This window comes from Perognathus longimembris, chromosome 2 (assembly GCF_023159225.1).
Source record: "Perognathus longimembris pacificus isolate PPM17 chromosome 2, ASM2315922v1, whole genome shotgun sequence".
Taxonomy (NCBI): Eukaryota; Metazoa; Chordata; class Mammalia; order Rodentia; family Heteromyidae; genus Perognathus; species Perognathus longimembris.
In genome coordinates, this window is record NC_063162.1 from 11,473,636 (window position 1) to 11,495,317 (window position 21,682).

Genomic DNA, 21,682 nt, shown 5'->3' on the forward strand with positions numbered 1-21,682 from the left:
TAGTAACTAATGGCTTACCCATTACTTTTAAACCACAGTAAACATCAGTAAGAATGGGTAGTGTGAGGAATGGGTCTGAAATATTCTTACAGCTATAAAGAATAGAAAAGTCTCACATTCTACAATTGGAGAAAACATAATCCACCTTCCTTCCACCCTATTAAAATTTAATTTAAATGACTTCTGTGGAGCATATAGTGGAACATAGAGTCTTTTCTAAGCAAAGAACACTTACAAAAGATGTGGATGATGTCTTAAATGAGAATCATTGCCATCCACCCATCCCGAAAGGCCAGCAATAATATGCACTGGTCCATCTATTGAAAATTAGAATTCTGATTACTGACTTTCCAAAGAAATTTGCTTCCACTCATGAAATGGAACAACAAAAGAGAGATTTATATTTGAGTGCTACAGCTAAACTCTTATTTCCTTTTCAGCTTTTCACCAAACCCTCTTCCCAGGCTTTTTGTGGTTTGTGTGTCAAAAGACGAGAATAAACTTAGTTAAGACAAAGAAACTGATTGGAAGATTTAATTACATGTCTGCTTAGTCCAGCCTTTAACAGAGAACTTAAGTAGCCCTTGGTTTTGAACCATCTGTCACGAAAATGTGGCATATGTTTGCTTTGTTTACTCAACAACCGAGGGTAAACTGATACCCAGCACTAGAAATCTGTGTACAATGTCTGTTGGGGGAGGGGCCCCTGATGGAGACACCAGCCTCCCCCCAACTACCTGTCCCGGAGGACCACGTGCACAGCCAAGAAGAAACTTGGATTGGTGAGATGTCCCCAGGGTTTGGGGACGCGCGGGGAGGCGAGACACCTTTTGGCCACTCCAAACAATACTCGCCACACAGGCTCGCAGCCGCAGCTGAAGGGCGCGTCTGGCTGATGTGTAGTTGAATGGAGAGCTGCCCATCTCTCTCCCTCTTCTCCCGCCCTCACACCCGGGCCTCAAACTTGTCCCAAAGCCCGTGCCCTTTTTCATTAACCCTCTGTATCAAAAGGAGCGTTTCTTTTCTGTCCGTGGCAGGCAGTCGCTCATTGTCTGGCGTGATGGGTTTGCAGAGTTGACAGCTGGGCTCACTTAAGACATGATTCAAATGCGGTTTCACAGAGAAATGAACTTGGTCGCTGACGATCTCCAACACGAGTCGTGAGCGGCCGAGCGGCCACCCACCCACTGCGGATTGTCCTCTAGACAGGATCTCAGAGTCAGGGTAGACGTTGGGGCGTCCCCCGGCGTGCGGGAAGGGAAATGCGTCCCGACAGAGTGAGCGCAGTGGAACGTTCGCCAGTGTGACCGGGAAAGAGCTGTTCTTGAGGTTGGAGCAAAGGGCTTTGTGTGTGTGTATATGTGTGTGTGTGTGTGTGTGTGTGTGTGTATGTTCTGCCCTTTTTGTTTGTTTTGAAATTGACTTTTGAAACGGCCAAGATGAAGGTCACCTTATAAAATTTCCGACGCTAGAACTGACTGGACTGAAATGCAGGGGGCTGGGGGCTGCGCTTTTGTTTCCTTGTCCAAGCTGGAGGCCAGAGGTAGAGCTTATGTGTGCATGTGTGTCTGAGCGCTGGAGATGATCGCGTGGAGTGCGTGCGTCCTGTGATCGCCACTTCAGGGGGTTGGGTCTGAGTGTGTCTCTAACGGGCTAAGTCTTGAGTCACAGTCGCAAGTAACGTGGGGGGAAACTTTGTGTTCAGAAGAAGGGGTTGGTTGGATTGCAATAAGAAGAACCCTTGTGCATTGTGCCCGCGTGCGTGCGTGCGTGTCTGTGTGTGTGAGATAGGGAGGGGGGGGGGAGAGAGAGAGAGAGAGAGAGAGAGAGAGAATGCGACTGTCTGGCAGCGCCCACCGCTGGCTGCCTAGCGCTGCGTGTCCTGTGCGCGCTCGTGCGCGGATCGGCCCCGGGTCCCAGCGCGCCCAGCGAGTGGATCTGTGGCCGCCGCTTGTGGGAGCTTAGCAGCTGGCGGGCAGCGCGCTGCGGGGCCGGATCAGGCCGAGGGGCCTCTGGCCAGGCGATCCGCGGCCGCTTGCAATAACCACGAACAACCCTAATGGGCATCAGAGCCTGGGACTCTGCTCGGAATGGTCCTGGCCAACTGCTCTCTGAGCTCTGAAGATTACCGCATCTTTTTCTCTCTCTCTCCCCCCCCCCCCCAGCTTAGAGAAAGTGAGGGGGCGGAGACAACCCCCCTCCAAAGAATAAATAAATAAATAAATAAATAACCTCCTCACCGCAGCTGGACGTGGTCAATTGAGACCAGGTTGGTAGCAATGGGAGGGGTTTCCTTTTCTTTTTCTCCGTTTCTATTTGAGAACCCACCGACCATCTCTCTCCCTCCCCAATAGCTCCAGACACCCCTTTCCCATCTTGCCGACACCGGCCAACTTTGGAGTCTGGAGGGGTGGCCCTCGTGGCGCGGGGGGCTGCACCTGCCTGCCGGGGAGCGCGGGCGCTGCGGCCCAGCACTAGCCCGGGCGGCGGGGTGGACGCGCCCGGCTCTGGAGCGCTGGGCGAGTGTGAGAGGCGCTGACGCCCCGGAGCGATCGGAGGACGCGCGGCGGGTACGGGCAACGAATCTGGGATTCTGCCTCAGCCCGGACGTGGTGGGTTTCCCCTTGCCCGGCTGCCAGGGGAAAGAGGCGAGCCCGGCCGAGGAGGGAAGGAAGAAGGGGTGCAGTGTCGCGGGGCTAACGATTGGTGCTTTGGGTGCAGACGGCTGGTGGCCGAGCGAGCGAGTGGCGGGGTGCGAGGAGGGGGCCGCCAACTTCCCAGGAGAAGGGGGTCTTTCTCCGCCAGGGCTGGCTCCGGAGCTGGCACAGCCGCCGCCGAGGGCTCCCACTCCGGGCATCCGCCGGCTCTGCGCCCGGCGCTCGCAAAGTACCGTTTATTTGCTTGCGTTCAACCTCTTAGATTGCACAGATGGACGCTCCTTTGGACTTTGGGGGGCGGGGGTCCGCGTCTGACCTCTCCAGCCCCAACTTCCAGCCCCCGCACCTCCCTCTAGCCCTAGGAATCCAAACGCACTCACCGCCCCCCCACCCCCGCCCCCCACGCGCCCGGGCCCGGGTGGGGGTGGGTCCTTCCCGGGCGCTCCAAAGTCCCCTCAGGCGGGAGCGGGGGAGGGGAGAGGGCCGGGGAGGGGCGGCTTCAGCTCTCGGGGCTCTCATTTCAAAGTGCGCTCTGCCTTCCAGGTTGGGTCGGACCTGAACCCCTAAAAGCGGGACCGCCCCCCGCCCGCACGCCCGCCCGGAGCTGAGTCGCCTGCGGTGGCGGCGGCTGACAGATCGGAGTTTCCTCTCGCCCTGGATGGAGCTGAACTTTGGGCGAGCCGAGGAGCGCAGCCGTCCGGGGCCCGCTGCATGCTGAGCTCCCCCAGCGAGACCCAGCGGCGGCTCGGGGTTTCTGGGGGGTGGGCGGGACCCGCTGCGCGCCGGCACCATGTTCCTGGCGAGCCTGTACTTCGCGCTCCCGCTCCTGGGTAAGTCGAGGCCGCTGGGAGCTTTCTGATCCTCCAAGTCTTTCTGTGGACCACTTGCGGCAGGAACCCCCCCCCCCCCGAAATCGCTGCGCGCGGGTGCCGTGGATGTGGGAGGAAGAAGTTTCGTTTTGGGGACGGGGACCCCCCATCCCTGGGTGTGAGAAGTGGTGGCGCCTCCGAGCTGGCGAGCGCGTTCGGCTTGCTTTTCACTTTGCTGTGGTTTTAAAAGCTCCAAGCCGGACGAGGCGTGAAGGGGTCCCAACCCTGCAGCTCCGGGCCCGCCGCTCCTAGCCGGTCCCAAGGCGTTGGTGGAAGCCCCGGGCAGGTGAAAGGGGGGCGGGGGGCGGGGGGGCGAACGCTGGGCTAGGAGATCAAACTTTGAACCCCAAACTTTTCCTCCCAATATTATCTTGGCGCTTCCCGCCGGGCCGATTGCGGACCACCGCTCGCCCGCGCCTTGCCCACCGCGGGCCCGGCGGCGCCCAGTGCGCCCCTGGGCTCCACCGCGAGCCCCGCTGCAGCCAGGCCCGGCCAGGCCGAGCCAGTGGAGGGCTTCGAGGGGGGCGCGGGGGGGAGGGGGGCGTCTGGGGAGGCGGGGCAGCCCCCTGAGAACCGGAGCTCCGGGGCGATGGAGCCGCGGAGGCTCCTGGGCAAATCGCGAAAAGCCCACAGGCTGAGCCCACGCCTTCCTTCGCGGGACAGGGAGACGGGGGTGACCGCCCTGGTCCTAGGGGCGAGAAAATGGGCTTCCCTAGGAAGGGAAGTGGGCTTGCAACCTGGCCAGGGCGCCCCAGGAGGCAACTCCAACCCCCATTCCCGGGGGGTCCCCCCCCTCCCCGGTCCCCCAGGAGCTGGAATCCCGGGGTGCCGGTAGCGCGGTACTCAGGTTCGCTCTTTCCCACGCCGCAGATTTGCTCCTGTCGGCGGAGGTGAGCGGCGGGGACCGCCTGGACTGCGTGAAAGCCAGCGACCAGTGCCTGAAGGAGCAGAGCTGCAGCACCAAGTACCGCACGCTGAGGCAGTGCGTGGCGGGCAAGGAGACCAACTTCAGCCTGGCATCCGGCCTCGAAGCCAAGGATGAGTGCCGCAGCGCCATGGAGGCCCTGAAGCAGAAGTCGCTCTACAACTGTCGGTGCAAGCGAGGCATGAAGAAGGAGAAGAACTGCCTGCGCATCTACTGGAGCATGTACCAGAGCCTGCAGGGTACGCCCCCCTTGCCTCCACACCCAGCGCCGGCCAGCTCCGGAGGCGGGCGGCCCCTCGGGGCCGGGCCTGGCGGGTTGATCTCATCTTCCACTCACTTCTCCCCAGCTGCGGCAGGAGGGCCTTTCATTGGCCCCTGGGGACAGCAGCAGCTGGTGTTTGCTGCGGCTCAGCCGCATGGTTGGGACTGGTTGTTGGAAAACCCATGAGGGGGTGGGCGCAGTCCCGGAGACCCCCGCAGGACAGAGTCTGCACATCAGAGTGAGAATCCACTAAAGGCCACCCAGGGAACCATCAGCTTCTCCACCTCCCTCCTCCACCCTCGGGGCGAGTGGAGCCAGCCCGGTGGCTTCTGTGAATAGTAACACAAAGGCTTGTTTAGCATCTTGCCTGGAGTTTTCCCTCTTCTGCCCTCCCATCTCTCTAACCTGAGTTAAGAAGACTAAAAAGGTCTAGTAAACTCCATCCTCTTTACACCCTCTCAAACTTGGTCAGAGGCACATGCGTGCACATGCGTGAAAAACCATTTGTCATCTTAGATTAGCTGAGTCTTGAACCAGCTGTTGTGGTTCAACCTTGGTTAACACAGAAGTAGCTCAGGGAAAGAAAGATCCACTTGTCACAACCCTCGATTCCAGTGGTATATATGAACATATATATGTATATGTGTATATATATATATATACATACATACATACTTATGTGTCAGAGGTGGCAAGAGTTTATAAATCTTACACAAACATCCCATGCTATTCATTTTCCATTGAGACTCAAGCTGAAACTTAGCAATATGCAGATTTGACATGTCAGCTGCCACTTCTCCAAAAATCTATAAACGAAAACTTGTTTCCAAGTTGGACTCTTGACTAGCCCGGGCACCTCATTTCTGACCACATGCCATGTTTTAGGAGCAAACAGTAATGGGGGCCTCCTCTGGGTCACCTTTCTTCCATTGGCTCCTGGAGGCCAGCAAGGTTTTTGACGTCACTGCCTCTTTCTTCTCAGATTTCATTCCTTTGCAGAGTGGGGGAGTTTTCTGGCAAGATCAGGCTGGATTGTGCTCCAATATTTTCATGGCACTCTGGGGAGAACAGGACAACAAAGGCAGAGGAATAAAAAGAAATAACCATAGCCAAATACATGCATTGGAAAGCTCTGAAAGTTTTAGTATCTTTTTGTTACACAATCATAACATACTTAGAATTCAGACTGAGCAGTGAAACACTGCTTGAAATATATCTGTTTTTCAGATCTGAGCCCCATCTTTCTGTTGTTTCTAGGGAATGATTTGCTTGAAGATTCCCCGTATGAGCCAGTTAACAGCAGATTGTCCGATATATTCCGGGTGGTCCCATTCATATCAGGTAAGCAGATTTATACTTCCACTCTGATGATGCCTTTGTCGGCTTGAAATCTGTTGGCTTGCATTCTCTCTGAAATAGTGTGTAAGTAGATACCTGAATGGCACACTGTTTCCAGGAAAGTAGAAATAGGATGAGGATAATGAAGAAGAAGAATGCCTAGCAATGATTGTCTGACTTAAAGTAATGCTAAATGAAGTAATGTGGTGTGATGGTTTGAAAGAGATTGGAGGGAGATGACTTGGCTGCGTTATTTTTCCACATTAAAATATGATTGGTCGATTCCTGGCAAAGGGAATGCCACTTCTGTCTGTAGGTGGCAATGCTATTCTTGTTGCTGCATACCTTATACAGTGGCTTGCCGCTGAATGAATGGCATTTGTTCCAGTAATGCCACTTTCTGTAGAAGATGGGGAACAGAACCCTAAATTGTTGAAGAATTTTGGATAGACTCCTCTGTCTGTCTTTGATTTAAAGGACTTAAGCTATACCATTTGTTAGTCAGTCTCCTGTTTCTAATTGCTCCCGAGCAACTGTGCATTTCAGAGAGGATATGATACTGCCCCAGTGCCCCCTTTAAAATGCTGCCTGTGGCTGGGTTTGTCTTTCTTTGCAATTCTCCATTTGGTTTGGCAATGACTTTTTAGAATTAAGTTTTTCATAACATCTGCATTCACACAGCCTATAAATAGTAAGGAAGGTAGTAATTCCTCTTAATGACATGCAGATTCTAGACTGATGTCTTTACTTATTTACAGTTAAGATGCTTTCTCAAGTGTATTTAGAAATCACTAATGACATGTTTCTTAGTGGTTAAATAGGGTGGTTAGCATTGAATTAGAATCTATGGAATTATGGTCTGTTACTGATGAGGAGGTCCTAGTGTTCCAAAAGCTTTTCCTGGTGAAAATCATAGAACCTAGTATGTAAATATTGATATTAGGTTTGAGCACATCACATATACATCTATTTATTGGTCAAATACACAGTAGGCCAAGTGCCTGCTATGTTCAGGTATTGTAGTCTTGGCAATAAGCCAGGTGTCATCCCTGCCCTTGTGAATCTGAGAGGTTGCCAGCCACTGGCATTTATTAAGCCTTTATTATATTCTAGGCCTTGTACTGAGAGTGTCACATTATTAACTCAGGTAATTCATCATCAAGTATTTCTTAAGGTGTTATCATTATTTCCATTTTAGAGATAAAGAGGCTGAGGCAGAGTGAAGTTAGGAAACTAGCTAGGATCATAAAACGCCCAAGTGGTACAACTAGTCTTGACACCAAGATTTGTTAGATTCCAGGCTTTTATTTATTTATTTTTTAAACATCTACCCCTTGCTACCTGGAAGAGTGTGGTCTTCAAATTGACAGCATCAACATTGCCTGGGAGTTGATCCCAGAATCCCAGGTTCTATGCCTGCTAGCCCCACGAAATCAGAATCTGTGTTATAGCAGGGTCCCGTTTTGAGAACCTCTGTTCTACATGATTTTGATCTTTGGTTTAGAGGAAAATTTGTGTGCATACGTGTGTGTGTGTGTGTGTGTGTGTGTGTGTGTGTTGAGGTAAGATGTAGGGCTACATGTTTTGTATTATTTTATACTGAATAATTTCCACTTCACTGCCCTACTAATACTTCCTGCCCTGATGGTCCAGCTAAGACAGTAGCTCAGGAGTGGAAACAATTCACAGGCAAGTGTACGCGCCATCTGCACTCTTGTATGAATAGGTACGTTAGAACTGTGATGATGTGTGATGATGTGTAGGATTGTGATGATGCATGAACCTTAGTGTCCCGTGCTTGTGAGAGACAGAGCCTCTTGCCCGCTTCCTGCCCTTAGGAGTGCTCCTTTTAGCCTGTATTGATGACTGGACAAGTATGAACCTACTGAGAACTGAGGAGGCAGACAAGAGAAAAGGTCATTTGGGGGCCTTGCACAGACTCATTTTTTTTCCTCTGTGCATCTCTCATTTCTCCTTGGTATAATGAGGCAATTGGGGTAAATATTCACCAGTCCTAAGAAGCCATGATTCTGATGGAAGGATTGAGGTCACCTCCAGACTCTCTCCCTTTGCTCTTGAATCACTTTTCCAAGCCTTGCATTCGTTTTGACACTCAAAGTGGCATGGTCAGTGGGTATCATTTGCTTGTCTGAATATTTTTTATAAGTGTTGGAGTTTTTTTTTTTTTTCTGTTGTGGCCAAGTTTAACTCATTCATTTATTGAATCCCTCTTTTAGCCAGGTCTCTTTTTATAGCAAATATGAGTCTGAGTTTGTGAGATCTGTCTTACTGAGAACCCAAAATTCGTCATGAATTAAGCAGAGCCAGGAAGGCTTTGTCTGGAGCTTTATTTCATATCTCAGGGGCATTGACTTTAGGTTTCAGCACTAATAAGCTTTGACCTCTGACAGTGACTATGTTCCTTAAGTGGGTATAAGAAAGCCAAATGGAGTCTTGAGAGATTTTTAAGTCATTGAATAATGTATATTAGCCAGTTTTGTCTTTGTAGAATTGGGAAGCAGGATGATAAATGTTGCTTTTCATGGTTTGAATCTGAGTGTCTAGAACATCTCTTGTGTCTTAGAAATCTCGGAGGAAACCAAGGACAACAAGGTCTTTGCCTTTTACAGATGTGGTAGTTCTCAGAGTTTCCATATTAGGATGTCTCTGCCCAGCGTGGAAACTGTGTTTATCCACATACATTATAGTGTGAGCAGAATCACCCCACTGAATAAGACATGTTTGACTTTCTTGTATTTCCACTTTCTTTGTATTCATCAAACCCACAGTCATGCTGGCCATTGTTTACTTGCTAACCTGATTAAAGCCATGTTGAGGTATTATCAGTGATCTGGTGGGAGCAAGGAAAGGAATAAAAATAGCGAAAATAAAGTAGAATCTAAAAACTCTTCTGAAGCAAAAGAACAAAAGTCCTGCAGGCTAGTCAGATAAGGCTTTTAGGTGGTTGCTGGGCCCATTTCTGGTGGGAATTTAATAAGCAAAGCATTCACCACTAAGAACATGCTAAAGAACTTGTGAGTTTACTCAAGGTGATTGCCAGTTTGTTTTTCAGGACTCTGGAACATGAAATTCACAAAGGAAAAGGAGAGCCAGTAGGAGAGGATGTTGGGGTGAAGGGAGGAATGCTTCAAAGTCTCTTGGGAGGCAACGGGGCAGAGCTGTGTGGGTGCTGGAGGCAGAGAAGCTGAAGTTGAGATGTTGAGTAGAATAACAGCTGCCTCTCTCCCAGCCACAGTCCTCTGCCCTTTAACCTCTGCCTTGCCTCCCTTTTTCTTCTTCACAAAAGTTCAAGCAACAGCAGGAAGTAAATAGTGATTTGAAGGGAAGAACAAAGCAGTAAGAAAGTTTGAAAGTCCAGTGGACACCAAGAAAAGTCCAAGGGTGGAGGATCTGAGGGAGGAGATTCGCTCTTCTTGAGCAACAAGAGAAAAAGGACCTCCAAAGGTTTTTAAACATTGACTGGGATATTGGATTTTATGAAGAGTCAAGTGACACCAGGCCTTCTGCTCTTAGAATCAAAGATCATTGTATCACATGTAGGAGTTGAGTGTAGAGAATACAGGGAAAGGACCACCTTAGAACTGAAATCGCCTGGACGGGGGGTGGGGGTAGTGGGTGGAAGATGGAGGTCTGTGGCTGCTTAGGCCAAAGTGTGAGATCTTACCTGAAAGACACACTCATGATGCAAAAGCACCAGGGGCTGTGGTTCAAGTGGTAAACACTTGCCTATTAAGTACACAGTGTTGCGTGCAATTGATTGAAAGGCAGCATCTCACCTTTGTGACTCTTTCATCATATCCCTACCCTAGCAGGGCCCGAGAACTCACTCTGTCTCTGGAGCTGTAGGATCTTGAAATGGATGCTGTAGTGACTGGAAATGGTTTACTCTGAGAATAAGAGGCACCTGAAGTCTTGTGTCTGAATGAAGATATGGATCTTCAGCCATGCTTCACATTTTTATGTCACTATTTAAAACCAAACCCCAAAAAAATGAGGTCTTCAAGATCAGAAAGAAAACTTAGGGCCTTGGATGTGTGAAGGGCCTTTCCTTCTTACTCAGCTCTTGCAAACAGCTTTCTAATTGTGTTGCCCCTGTATTCAAGAACCATATTAACATCCTGTTATCAGCTTTAGCCTGTGGCCACTCCTTAGCAAGCTCAGAAAGGCTTGGATAACAATTCTCCTGGCCTCCTTTAAGCTTTCCTAGAGCTCCAGGGTCAATACCATTTCCCAGGTATTCTAAGTGAAATCACTTTCTCAGATCTTTGTGCTTGGCCTTGCCTTTGCTGGGGGAAGTTTCTCTTCTTCAAGACCAAGATCAAATTTCACCTCTGAGGGGCTTGTTGGAATTCCCCCAACTGGGTACTTCCTCTCAGGACTCCCTCCTGCTGCCTTGCACTCTTTGCTTTTATGGTAGCTGTTAATCACTCCAGACTGAGAGGGCATATTTATGTGTGTCTTTCCTATTGGAAAGTCAGGGACTGGCTTGTGCTGCAACAAACTGCTCAGCAACAAGCATTCTTCCTGGTCATCCAGAGCAGATGAGCCATGGGCAACTGAATGTTTGAGGCCTGGTCCATCACTCTGTGTTTACAGACTCAAAGTCAGAAAGGGAAGTGGTTTGTCTAGGGTTGCACTGTTTGAGGATAGCCGGGAACACTGCCACACTGGAGGCCAGCTGGTGTGTTACTGAGGCTTATTCTGTGGACACACTTCTCCCATTCCGGAAGCCTTCTAGGAGTGGTAGATTCTACCACTTCCCAGAATCTCCCCTTCTATTCTAGCCTCTCTCAAGCTCTAAGCCACTACTTCCAGCTTGGTCATGGACATCATGGTCTGACTGTATCTCACATACACCGACCCCAGCAAGCCTAGAACAGATCTCACCATCTCACCTCACCCCTTCTCTTTATTCTCTCCCTTCCTGTTTTTCTTGTGTTATGTAATAGCATTATCAACTATGTGATTATCTGTGCAATCAACTATGGAGTCATCTCTGTCCCTTCTGCCTGCCTCAGTCCCTGAGCAGGCTCATCACTAAGGCCTGCAGAGATTGCCTGCACTCTTAAATTGTTCTTCTCTCTATTATGTGAATGTACCCACCTTGTCTCTTACTTGTCTTGGCCTTTGCTCCCTTGTGTCTGGTTTCTCCCTGAACAACCCAACTTCCTCAACTGCAAGGTCTTATCTGGGTTCCTCGGTGAGGTGAGGTTGGATTCCTCTTTCACAGACTCTTACTGCTTGACTTCTGTCTGGGCACTACTCCCACTATGTTGTAGACAGGGCAGATTAGCCAGATGGTGCTATGGGGAGCTTTGCATCGCCACCCAGTGCACATTCTTTGGAGGAAGAACTTAGGTTCTGACTTTCACCCAACCCAACCCCTCCCAGCTATGTCACTTCCTTTACTTAGCAAATCATTTGAACTCAGTGTGCCTCAGCTTCCTTGGACGTAAAATGGGGTGATGAGAAGGCTCACTTGATAGGTCCTTGTGGACTCATGATGCTTTATGTAAATTTCATACCAAGTGTCTGACGTGTCATGGGTCCTTAAAACACCTCAGTTCATTGTAGTACTGTGTGCTGAGGTCACTTCTGACTTCAGTAGGGCCTGCTGTGGAGCACATTCCTTGATCACAGATTGAAGAGGGTAGCGATCCCAAACCCTTAGAAACACTGCTTGTAAAAAAAAAAAAAAAAAAAAAACTGAGAAAATTCTGTCCAGTATTTAAAAGGCCCTGCAGGAAAGTTCTGCCTCTAAATAACCTCACTTGAGGCTTAACTACACTTTGGATAAAGGGTTCCTGTTCAGCTACTCCTTGGAACACCCCTGTCCTCAAGCCCTTCGGTCCGGTCCGAGGTGAGCTGGTTGCAGCAGGTGTCCACGGAGCAGGAGCTCTTCCTGTGTTTAAGGATTCTTGTGATAAGCCTTCCCTTTTCAGCTTCATTGATTCCTATTCTCCAACCTCACACCATAAATCTTCCCAACGCCCCTCACGGCAGAAGAATTACTGCTCCCCGCGAAGGGCAGACCTTAAACCTGGGAGAGGCTTCCGTTTCCAAAGCTCTGCTAAGTACACTCACATTTCACTTTCATAGGCGGCTCCTTTCGGGCTAGATTCTCTCCCTCTTCTGCCCTCGGCATCCCGTTTCACTGTACGACAATACGAAACGACAACCAAGCAAAAAAGGAAAAGGGAGGGTACTCACACTGGTAGAAGGCTTTTCAGATTTTTCCTGTATACACGAACATATATATATATATCTGTGTGTACCCACAGAAATGTACACACAGGCATACATGTACATCTTCTTTGTAAAAAATGGGCTCTTGGTCTATGCATACTCTGACTTGAGGAAACTGGGTCTTTGGATGTCACTGTCCAATTCCCCAAGGCAACATTGCACTATCTGGGTTAAAATGTCAACCAAGAAGTTTGCTGACTAAAGCAATAGGAATGGTTCTGGTACCTAACTACTTGAGGCAGTGACCTCCATGTACCAGTGAAGTCTGTGAAGGTGGAGACAAATATTTTGCACAGAGTTACTCTGGGCCCTTTTACAGAGAAAGGGAGATAAAGCATCATTGAGTGACAGGTAATTGCATGAACTGAAGATTGTTACAAGGTGCAAAATTATTTATAGCCAATATGCTTGTCCTCATTCCATCTCCTTAGTCCTCTGAAGTATCTCTCTGCCATCTCTTAATTTTTCTGTTGTTGAAGTTTATTGTTTCTATAGGAGGTTCTTTTTTATTTCTGAGACCAAAGTTCTCAACAAAAGATATCAGATATTCAGAGTCCTGTGTTTCCTTTCTAGGTTAATCCCTAACTGGAAGGGTGACCTTGGGTTGGTGTGGGCCCTTCCTGCAAATTATGTACTCCTTGTACAATGTGGGGACAGATTTCTCCTCTTGTTTTGGAAGGGGTCTGAATATTCAGTTGTGCTATTCTGGGTCATCCAGCTTATTTATTTATTTATTTATTTATTTATTTATTTATTTATTTATTTTTAGTATTTTTCTTCAGGCCAGGGATACTGGTGACCTTGGCGTACTTATCTTTCTTATTAATAACATTCACATTTTTCTAATGTATGGCTTACGTCAGTGTATTCAAGGCATTTTATTTGAGTACATGGAAGAAGATAAAATAGAAATCATCAGCAAATGGAGAAAAGAAGGAAAGGGGAAAGATGAGAGTAAGAAAGAGAAAAGGAAGCCAGCAGTCAGTTTGCTAGACCAAAGGCATGCCATAAGATTATATTTAAATAAGTTAAATTATTAGAAGTGCTGTGTTTGTTTAACAGGAATAAATAAAAATCACCAGATCATAGGTACAGTAGGACTTTTGGAGGTCATTCTAGTCCAATCTCCATATTGTACTGATAAGAAAACTGAGAGTTCCATAAATTTGTAGTACAGGGGAACATAAATTGTCTAGGATGGTGATGACAAGTAAAATTAGGTGTGTGTTTGTTTTTAAATTGCTACTTGGAATTCTTCATCTCTGGGCATTTCCCCCACCTCCTCTCAGTGCCCTTGATCTGCTCAGATCTGTAGCCCCTTCAAGGCAAGACACCATCTGCCTCTCGGTGAGTGAAGGGAGAGACACAGCAGTAAGGACTCAGGTAAAGGTGTGGCTGCCCACGGTATCTGATCAAGGGTTAATTAAGAATAATTCTCAGACAGCAAGAACTAGTGGCTGAAGGTTACTTTCCCTATTTTTCTGTTCTCTTCGGAGTTGTATGCAAGGAAAAATGAGAAATAATTTGGTGCTCTAAGTCCTCCTGGCCCCCAGACTTAAAAAAGCAACAACAACAACTTTCATGTGGATTTTTTTTTCCTGTTAAAGAAGCTAACCACTTCCGTAATTTAGATACTCAACTAGCTGGGTCAATGATGAAAACGAATGGGTAATTTGCATAAGGGGCTAATTTATTATGTCCTGTGGGTATTTCTTTCATCTTTCCTTCCATTCTAATTAAGGCTCTAAGAGGGTCTATCACCATATCAGAAATTAGGGGTGAAAGGAGCCATTGTTAACCTTTAGTATGATGATTTCTTATCTCAGTGATCTTTTAACCATTTCCTTCATTCCCAGGCTTTGCACAGTAGGGCTACAGAGCTTGGGGAGAAATGTTAGGGGTGTGCTCTTTTACAATTTTTGTTCAAACTGTAGACTGCAAACATCAGGATGATTTAGGATCACTTTCTAGCCACAGGGGGATTTGTAAAACACACAGAAGGATCCAGCCCTCCTGGCAGAACTGTTTTTAAATGTGAGTCTTCTAAAACATCTCTAGAAGCATCTGCGCGCGCACACACACACACACACACACACACACACACACACACACACACACTCCTTGTGCTTCCTTGTGGGGGCGTGTATTCATACTGTTTCAGAAGTCTGTGTTATCAAGCATTTTGCCTCACAAAGATCTTTGTTGACAGGCATTCAGTTGGTCCTGGCTTTTACAAAGGCAGCTGTGTGAGAGAGAGTGACACAGCTGAGGAGAGGAAAGAGAAGTAGCAATTTCTTCAAAAATCAATTGCAACGTACTCCTACTAAATTGGCCAAAGGTCCACCGTGTCCATGTATTAGCATAGGCCAGTCTTTTCATCATTTAGTCAAATGGCTGATATATTTTTTTTTTTGGTCAAACCACAGTTCCCTCTGGAATTCTGCCCATCCCAGGTTGGTGAGTGATATATCCCAGGTGTGAGTGATGTATGAGGGGCCTCTCCAGTAACCACACCCAAGTCCTGCCGTGTGTCCTCCCCTCGGCTGCCCACACACAGGAATGACTTCCCTTTGGTGACCCTTGTCTCCTGCTGGAAAGTCAATATTGTGTCTTCTGATTTTTGAGGAGGAAACGTGAGCTCAGAGAGGTTGAGCAACTTCTTCAGGGTCCATCGGCCAATGATATTTGGGAGAGCTCAGATGCGCATTTCAACTCCAAACACAGTGTTCTTTCTACTGCTCTGTATGGCATTTTGAACATATGCCAGGATCATGTGTGTGTGTGTAATCTCTGACTCTTTGACTCTCAACTTCTCTTCCTTGGTCTTCTTCCATTTTTAAAAAATATTGCTTGACAAATATTGCTCTAAAGTTGAAGTAGAAGTCAATATCTATTATTTTAATACTAAGCATTGCATTCTGGTGGGTCCTTAATTACAACCAAAATCCAGAACAAGCAGACATTTTAACCAAAGAAGCAATTTGTGAATTCTATCCTTTTTCATTTCAATGTAAGATAGAAAGTTTCTAAAGTAGAGCAAAATGCCCAGGGCCATTTTTTTTGTCATGTTGTCATATAAATAGCATTACAAAGAAATGCATAGTTAAGTCCCACTTTAAGGTGACCTAATATGCTATTCATTTGTCTTCAGCTACACAGCTACTATTTTTCCTTCACATCTTTGTGACTTGCCTAAGAAATACTAGGCCAGCTGTTATTTCTGTTGTTGCCCTTTGTGCATTATCATTTTGTGTACACTTAATAATGTATGAAAATAAGGATCGATTGCATGCTTTGTAGGACTAGGCCAGCAGGTTTCCTAAAGCTGATATTTATGAACTATTTCATTGATCCTCATTTCTCTGAGTTTCAAAGAAACTCTTGATCATCTCTGAATTCTGAGGAGTCCTCAATGGAGCCATTGTTTTTGGTTTTCATGAGACCAAGCAGAGCAAGTGACATTTGCATGGGAAAAAGGAGTGACCTGATTGGAAATGAGAAGCACGTCATCAGGTGTTTCACATGTAGTAGCATAATGTGTTTAATCCTTGTTCAGAAGTACATACCCTAAGTGCCACTTGGTGGATAAAGAGACAGAGGCTCAAGTCAGAAACTGATCTAAAGGCATAGGGCCAAGGAATGGCAGAGCCAACATTCTTATCTAGGAAGTCTGACCTAGAATTAATGTGGTATCATAAATTAGCATATGCATATGTACCCATCATTTGCATATGTACACACATCTATTTTAATTTGCATTTGCATAGAAGGATGAATAGCCCAGGAAAGCTAAATGCATGAATTGTGTGAAGAATTATTAGATATTTTTTACTGAGCAAAATATATTGAAATTATAGCGATTCTATATGTAACTTATGGTATGTTATATTTAGTATATAGTATATGTTATGTGTGTACCATATATAAATATAGGAGATGTGGTATTGTATATGTTAGATATACATGACACATATTTATTTTGGAATGAAGAGAGAAATTGGTTAATTTCTAGCCTCTCAGTTTTTGGTTTTTTAGTGTGATAGAATTTCACTCCTGCTGATTCATTCATGAGATGCTAAGAACTCACTGTGGGCAGAGTGGGAGGCCTCAGTGTCTGAGAGGTAAATGGGATCCTTGGATTGCCTTCTAAGAATTCTCTTCAGGACAGAAATGAACAAAGTAAGTTATCATGAATGAGTAGAACTCTGCGTATAGTATACAGCCCTACAGAAGGACTGAGGAAGCAACGGGATGGAGGCTTCAGCCCATTGTCCTGCAGCCCGCAGGCCTGGTTCCTCAGTAGCTCCGAATCCCTCTCAGTCCTTCTGGGAACTCAGGGTGTGTTGATGAAGACATTGCTTGGAGTTGGGGGGTGAGGCACTCAGTGCCCCCTTTTCTGGTGCTCTCTAGGAGAAGGACACCCAGAGTTGGGCAGAGAGTCCTCCCATGCCCACATGGGCAGGGCACCCACCACCAGTAGCCCTTCTAGAGGGTGGAGTGAGAGGAGACAGGAAGGGGAGGAGAAGACGTTCTGAGAGGCCCAGGAAACCATTTAATACACAGCTGCCTAGTGATGAGGAACAGAAGCCTTGGAATGAACCATGCTGGGGTTTGAATTCCTCATTCCAGCACTCACTAGCTGTGGGAACACGGGTAAATAGTTACTTACAACCTTCTTGGTCTGCTATCTGTAAATGGGATAATAATAGGATACAGTTCCAGGGTTGTTGGAGGTAACACTTAGAGCCTATTTAGTGTGTTTGGCATGGCTTAACTGCTCAGGAAACCAGAAGCCATTCCTTGCCAGTATGTTTCTTTCACATGTCTTCTAACTCTGGTCCTCTTCCCTCAACTCATTAACAAGAAACAGGAACAGTAGACTGAGTGGATTTAGATGTCCTCTACTCTGAAAAAAAGAAAAGAGGAAGAAGAAACATTAGCAACTGCCATACCTGACATGACAATAATCAATTCAGTTCCCTCCCAAATATGGATTATCTGCTGGAAAAGTAGCAGCAGCTCTCTCTCATTCTGCGAAGACTTACTATGTGCCAGGCACCATGCTTGTTGCTGAGGATGTGATGATGAGCCAGAAAAATGCAGAGCAAGGTGAAGTGTCATGCAGGTGGGAGGAGAGAGGAGAAAACTAGGATGTGGGGAAGAAAGTTCTAGAAGACTTGGGAACAGGATTTGGGGTGAGCTAAGGCATGGGTGCTGGGGGAAGAAAGAGCATTCACCCAGCACAGAACACTAAAGACATGAGCCCTGTTGCATGGGTGTGAGCGTAGTGTTTATTCCTCCCTGATTATCCTCCAGAATGTTTAAAAAATGTAATGTTTGCAAACAAAGTAGAAACAGTAGAAGCATTGTTTTCTATTAGCAGTATAAGGTTCACTGGCTCTGGGTATTTTTTCATTCTTGTCTTCCAAATTGTAATTTTAAAAGATGAGGCATTTCATATTCAAGAGTTTCCTTTGTCTGAAATAAATTATTCATTTCTCCCCTGTTTCAGAAACAATGAACATAATCCTTAATGCATCACAATTAAGCTGGTGTAGCTTCATAGAAAATTATGTTCTGTGCATTTTGGTGGCAAATAGAGCAGTGCACCCTATATCTTGTCGACATTTGTTCCTTAGCAGCGAAAACATAAAGTGTCAGAGATCCAGAATGTGTTTTCTTCCTCCCGTGGTGGGGGAGGGGTGCCAAGAGCCCCTGGCAGCCTTGTTTTTTTGACATTCCCCAGCTGGTGGAAGCTATGCCCTTCTGCAGAGAGAGTGAGTTTTCTGGGACTATATTGTGCATGGGGTCAGGTAGAGGTCAGAATTCTTGAGCATCACCCATTTATCTTAGTTCCCTTTGTCTGGGCCTGAGATCTCTCTAAATTCCTTTCTTAGAAGGCCATTGACTGGATGTGGCTTCTTTTTTTCTGGAAGAGGGGGTGGGTTGGTGGTTGGTGGCAGTTAGCTCCTGCATGGTGGCCTGTTGGTCAAATGGAGATGACCAGTGTCATCAGGTCTCTGGCATCTGCTTCCTATAACCAAGTTTTTCCTTAGTAAGGTGGACATTGCCCAGCAAGGATCTAGATTGCCATAGAAACCTTCTCCATACTTGAAGGAAAGTCCATGGTAGGTCCCCAGAACATTTTTGGGATGTCTCCCACTCAAGTCCCAGCCCTGAGGTCAAAGTCAAAACCAGCTGTGGTTGCCAAAGAGCAACCGCAAAGATGATTTAATTGTGAAATGTCTGCTGGGTGCCCATAAATAGGATAGGAGCTGCTTCTGGATGTTGTTTCATTGAATTCTTAACTGCTGGCCTAGCAAGGGGCGTTCATCAGAATTTGCATAATAGGAAACCCAAACTCAGAGATGTTGAGTGACCTGCGTAACACCACACAGCTTGTTGCGGGGCAGATCTTGAAATCCAGCTACGGAAGATTAGCTCCTTGCATGCCATCCTGCTTCTTGTCTTTGATTGTTTGATCAAAAGCAGCAAAAGGCAAGATGGGTTCTCAGCTACCTCTCAGAGTACTATTTTGTATTTGAGCGCCAATAACTGCCTCTTATTGCAGAGTATGTTAGGAAGAAGGCTCTGGCTCTGGCTCGCAGTTGTCCTGCGTAGTTCCCTGTCCTTGACCTTGATTCAGTGCTGGCACTGGTTAGTTAAACTGTAGTGCCCTCCATGGGCTTCCTAGCTCTTGAAGTGTTTGCTTCCTGCTGGGTGCCTATGTCTTATACCTCTGGTGACTGTAGAGTCTCTTGCTTCAAATTGTGGAGTTTACAGAACTCCTAGGAACCAGATTTGCTCAGATTTGAGCTTTCAAATTTGAGAAGTCTTTCTTTGTAAATAGTCATCTGCCTGCTGGGCACTCCTACTGAGGTCCCCTGGCCATAGCTCAGAACAAGTTCCATCTTGAACTCTGTCTTCTCTCGTAAGCCTGGGACACAAGGAAGAGACAGACACTGAGATGCTTTTGATTTGGTGAGGTGTGAGGCTGTGGTAGAAAAAATGTGGACTTGGAGTCACTCCTGGTTTGACTCCTGATGTCAACATTGAGGATTGTAGACAAGTTGCTAAATTGCTGTGAATGTCAGTTTCAGGATTTATGGGATGTGGATAACGTAACGTGTACTGTGAAGTCATTGTGAGGATTGGATCTGTGTTATAAGATCCTATGTTGATGTGTATCACTGCGTGGAGGGGACTCATATCAATAAAAACTTCTTACTAAACATCAGGACTTAGGTAGGCACAATGGTACATGCTTGTAATCCTAGCTAAGAAGGAGGTGGAGATCATGATTTAAGAACAGCCCTTGGCTGAAAGTCTGTGATACTCCATCTCAAACAATGAGAAAAAAAAAAAAAAGCCTAGATGTGCAGCGATATATACCTGTCACATCAACTACATGGAAAACTTAAGTGGAAAGATTGTGGTCCACGCAGGCCTAGGAAAATTGCAAAGCCCTATTTGAAAAGTAGAGCCATAACCCAGGGCTAGGGATGTGGCTCAAGTGGTAAAGTGCTTGCCTAGCAAGTGCACGGTGCTGAGCTCAGACCCCCAAAACCAGCAAAACCAACAAAAACAAAACAAAGCAAGGCCTGTAATCAGCTTCAAGATACCCTGCCCCAGGGCCTGCTTTCAGCGTGTTTCTCAGAGTTCCTGGCTGTTTTCTGGATGCCTCTTTGCTCTTGGACTTGCCATCCTGAGGTGCACCAATGCTGTGTACCAAGATTACTTATAAGACAAAGTGACCCCACTCCTAACCTCACTTGTTCTCATCTGCACCCTAATCCTTGCCCCGCGCCTCCATACCCTCACCCTTCATTATGAGAAGTGAATTGAGGCAGGTGGAAATAGCCTGTCAGAAATGGCTCATACATACCTCCAGCCTGCTGCTCAGATTTCAAGTGAGCCTTGGAGAATGAAGGAAGACAAGGACTTCTGGGTTCACAGGCAGGTGAGTAGCTGAGTTGAGGGTGAAGAAATTTCCTATTAAGAGCAGAACTAAACGGCTTTCTTAGATAAATACTGACATGGGCGTCAAATGCCTGGCAAATATTTACCCTCCGTGTAAAATACTCACCGAGTTAAATGTTTAGAACACAGTGAAATAGAAAAATTTGCACTCAGTGTTTTATATTTCATAATTGTGGAAAGAAAAATCCCAACAAAACAAAAAGGCAACATTATACTGTGAGGCGCCACTAACGATACAGTCATGAGGATATTACATCCCCCATACCTGCTTGTACCCTTAACCTTGGTTTTCTTTTTTAACTAATGCATGTTAATTGTACAAAGTCAAGAGTTTCATTGTGATGGCTGTGTCTGTATAGGTTTGCACAATTTTTAATTTTATGACACTTTCATACATACATACAATTACTTCATGAAATTTTCCACTCTATTGCTTCATCAAATTTCCTACCTTCCTTCCTTTTAAATAGTCCCTCTTCTACATTCGTGTATTTTTTAGATCTAAATTTTGCCTGTGTGGAAAAAATGTGATTTTCTATTGAGTCTGTCTTAGTTTGCTTAACATGATAATTTCCAGTTCCATTTATTTTTCTGCAAATGATAGAAGTTCATTCTTCTTTATAACTGGAGAACTCCCCATGGTGTATATTTCCCATTGTTTCTTTATCCATTCATTTGTTGATTGGAACCTATGTAATTGGCCTTATGTTTTCTTCCCTACCCCCTTCTCAGACTTGAACCTGCCCTTGAATTAAGCCACTTTGTTATTTTTGCTTTGTTATTTTGCAACTCTTGATAGTCTGTTAGTCACTACCTCACTTGCAGCTCCTCAGGAGTCCCCATGTGCACAAGGTGAGATCTGGTGTTTGGAGACTGGGCCTTCCCAGAAGCTTCCAGGAGTAAATGAGCTCTAGTGACTAAATTGCTGAAATTTCTAGGTGATAGCTAGATGATTTCCCCCGGAACTTTCTGGTTAGGACCCACCATGTGTTCTCTGCTTTGTCAAGGGTCTTTGAGTGACTTCTTCCTTCCATTCATCAACATATACTCACAAAATCAACTCTCTGTGGTCTAGACATCGTGGTCCTGGGGCCACAATGAAGCCATGACGCTTACAGTCTGTAAGGGGTAACTGCAGACAGAGTAAAGCAAGTTGTTTTCTATGGCTTTTACGACCCAGGAGAAGAAACAGACCAGCATGATAGGGAATAAAAAGGAGAGGGAACCTTGCTACATGAGAAAGTCACAAAAGGAGGAAGTGACTTTGAAGTGAGACCTAATTGACAAAGAACTGACTGGCCATTGTGAGTGCCAAGCAAAGTGCATTGTTGGCAGAGCTCCAAGACTCAAGGTGAAACAGGCTAGTGTGATTGGTGTGTGCCAA

General features: G+C 46.5%; 1 protein-coding gene across 4 annotated transcripts in view; it reads left to right on the plus strand.

Moving 5' to 3' along the window:
• Nucleotides 1–2,237: 2,237 nt before the first annotated feature.
• Nucleotides 2,238–21,682, plus strand: part of Gfra1 (GDNF family receptor alpha 1) — a 193,563-nt gene continuing 174,118 nt past the window's right edge. For 2 of the 4 annotated variants that reach the window (XM_048338177.1, XM_048338180.1), the window contains exons 1-3: nucleotides 3,183–3,487; nucleotides 4,397–4,690; nucleotides 5,971–6,054. In XM_048338177.1, coding sequence (XP_048194134.1) covers nucleotides 3,448–3,487; nucleotides 4,397–4,690; nucleotides 5,971–6,054 — 418 coding nt within the window. In that variant the 5' untranslated portion in view covers nucleotides 3,183–3,447. Of the gene's footprint in view, nucleotides 2,270–2,663; nucleotides 2,887–3,182; nucleotides 3,488–4,396; nucleotides 4,691–5,970; nucleotides 6,055–21,682 lie in introns of those variants that run through there. The other 2 variants (XM_048338178.1, XM_048338179.1) reach the window with 2 other exon arrangements.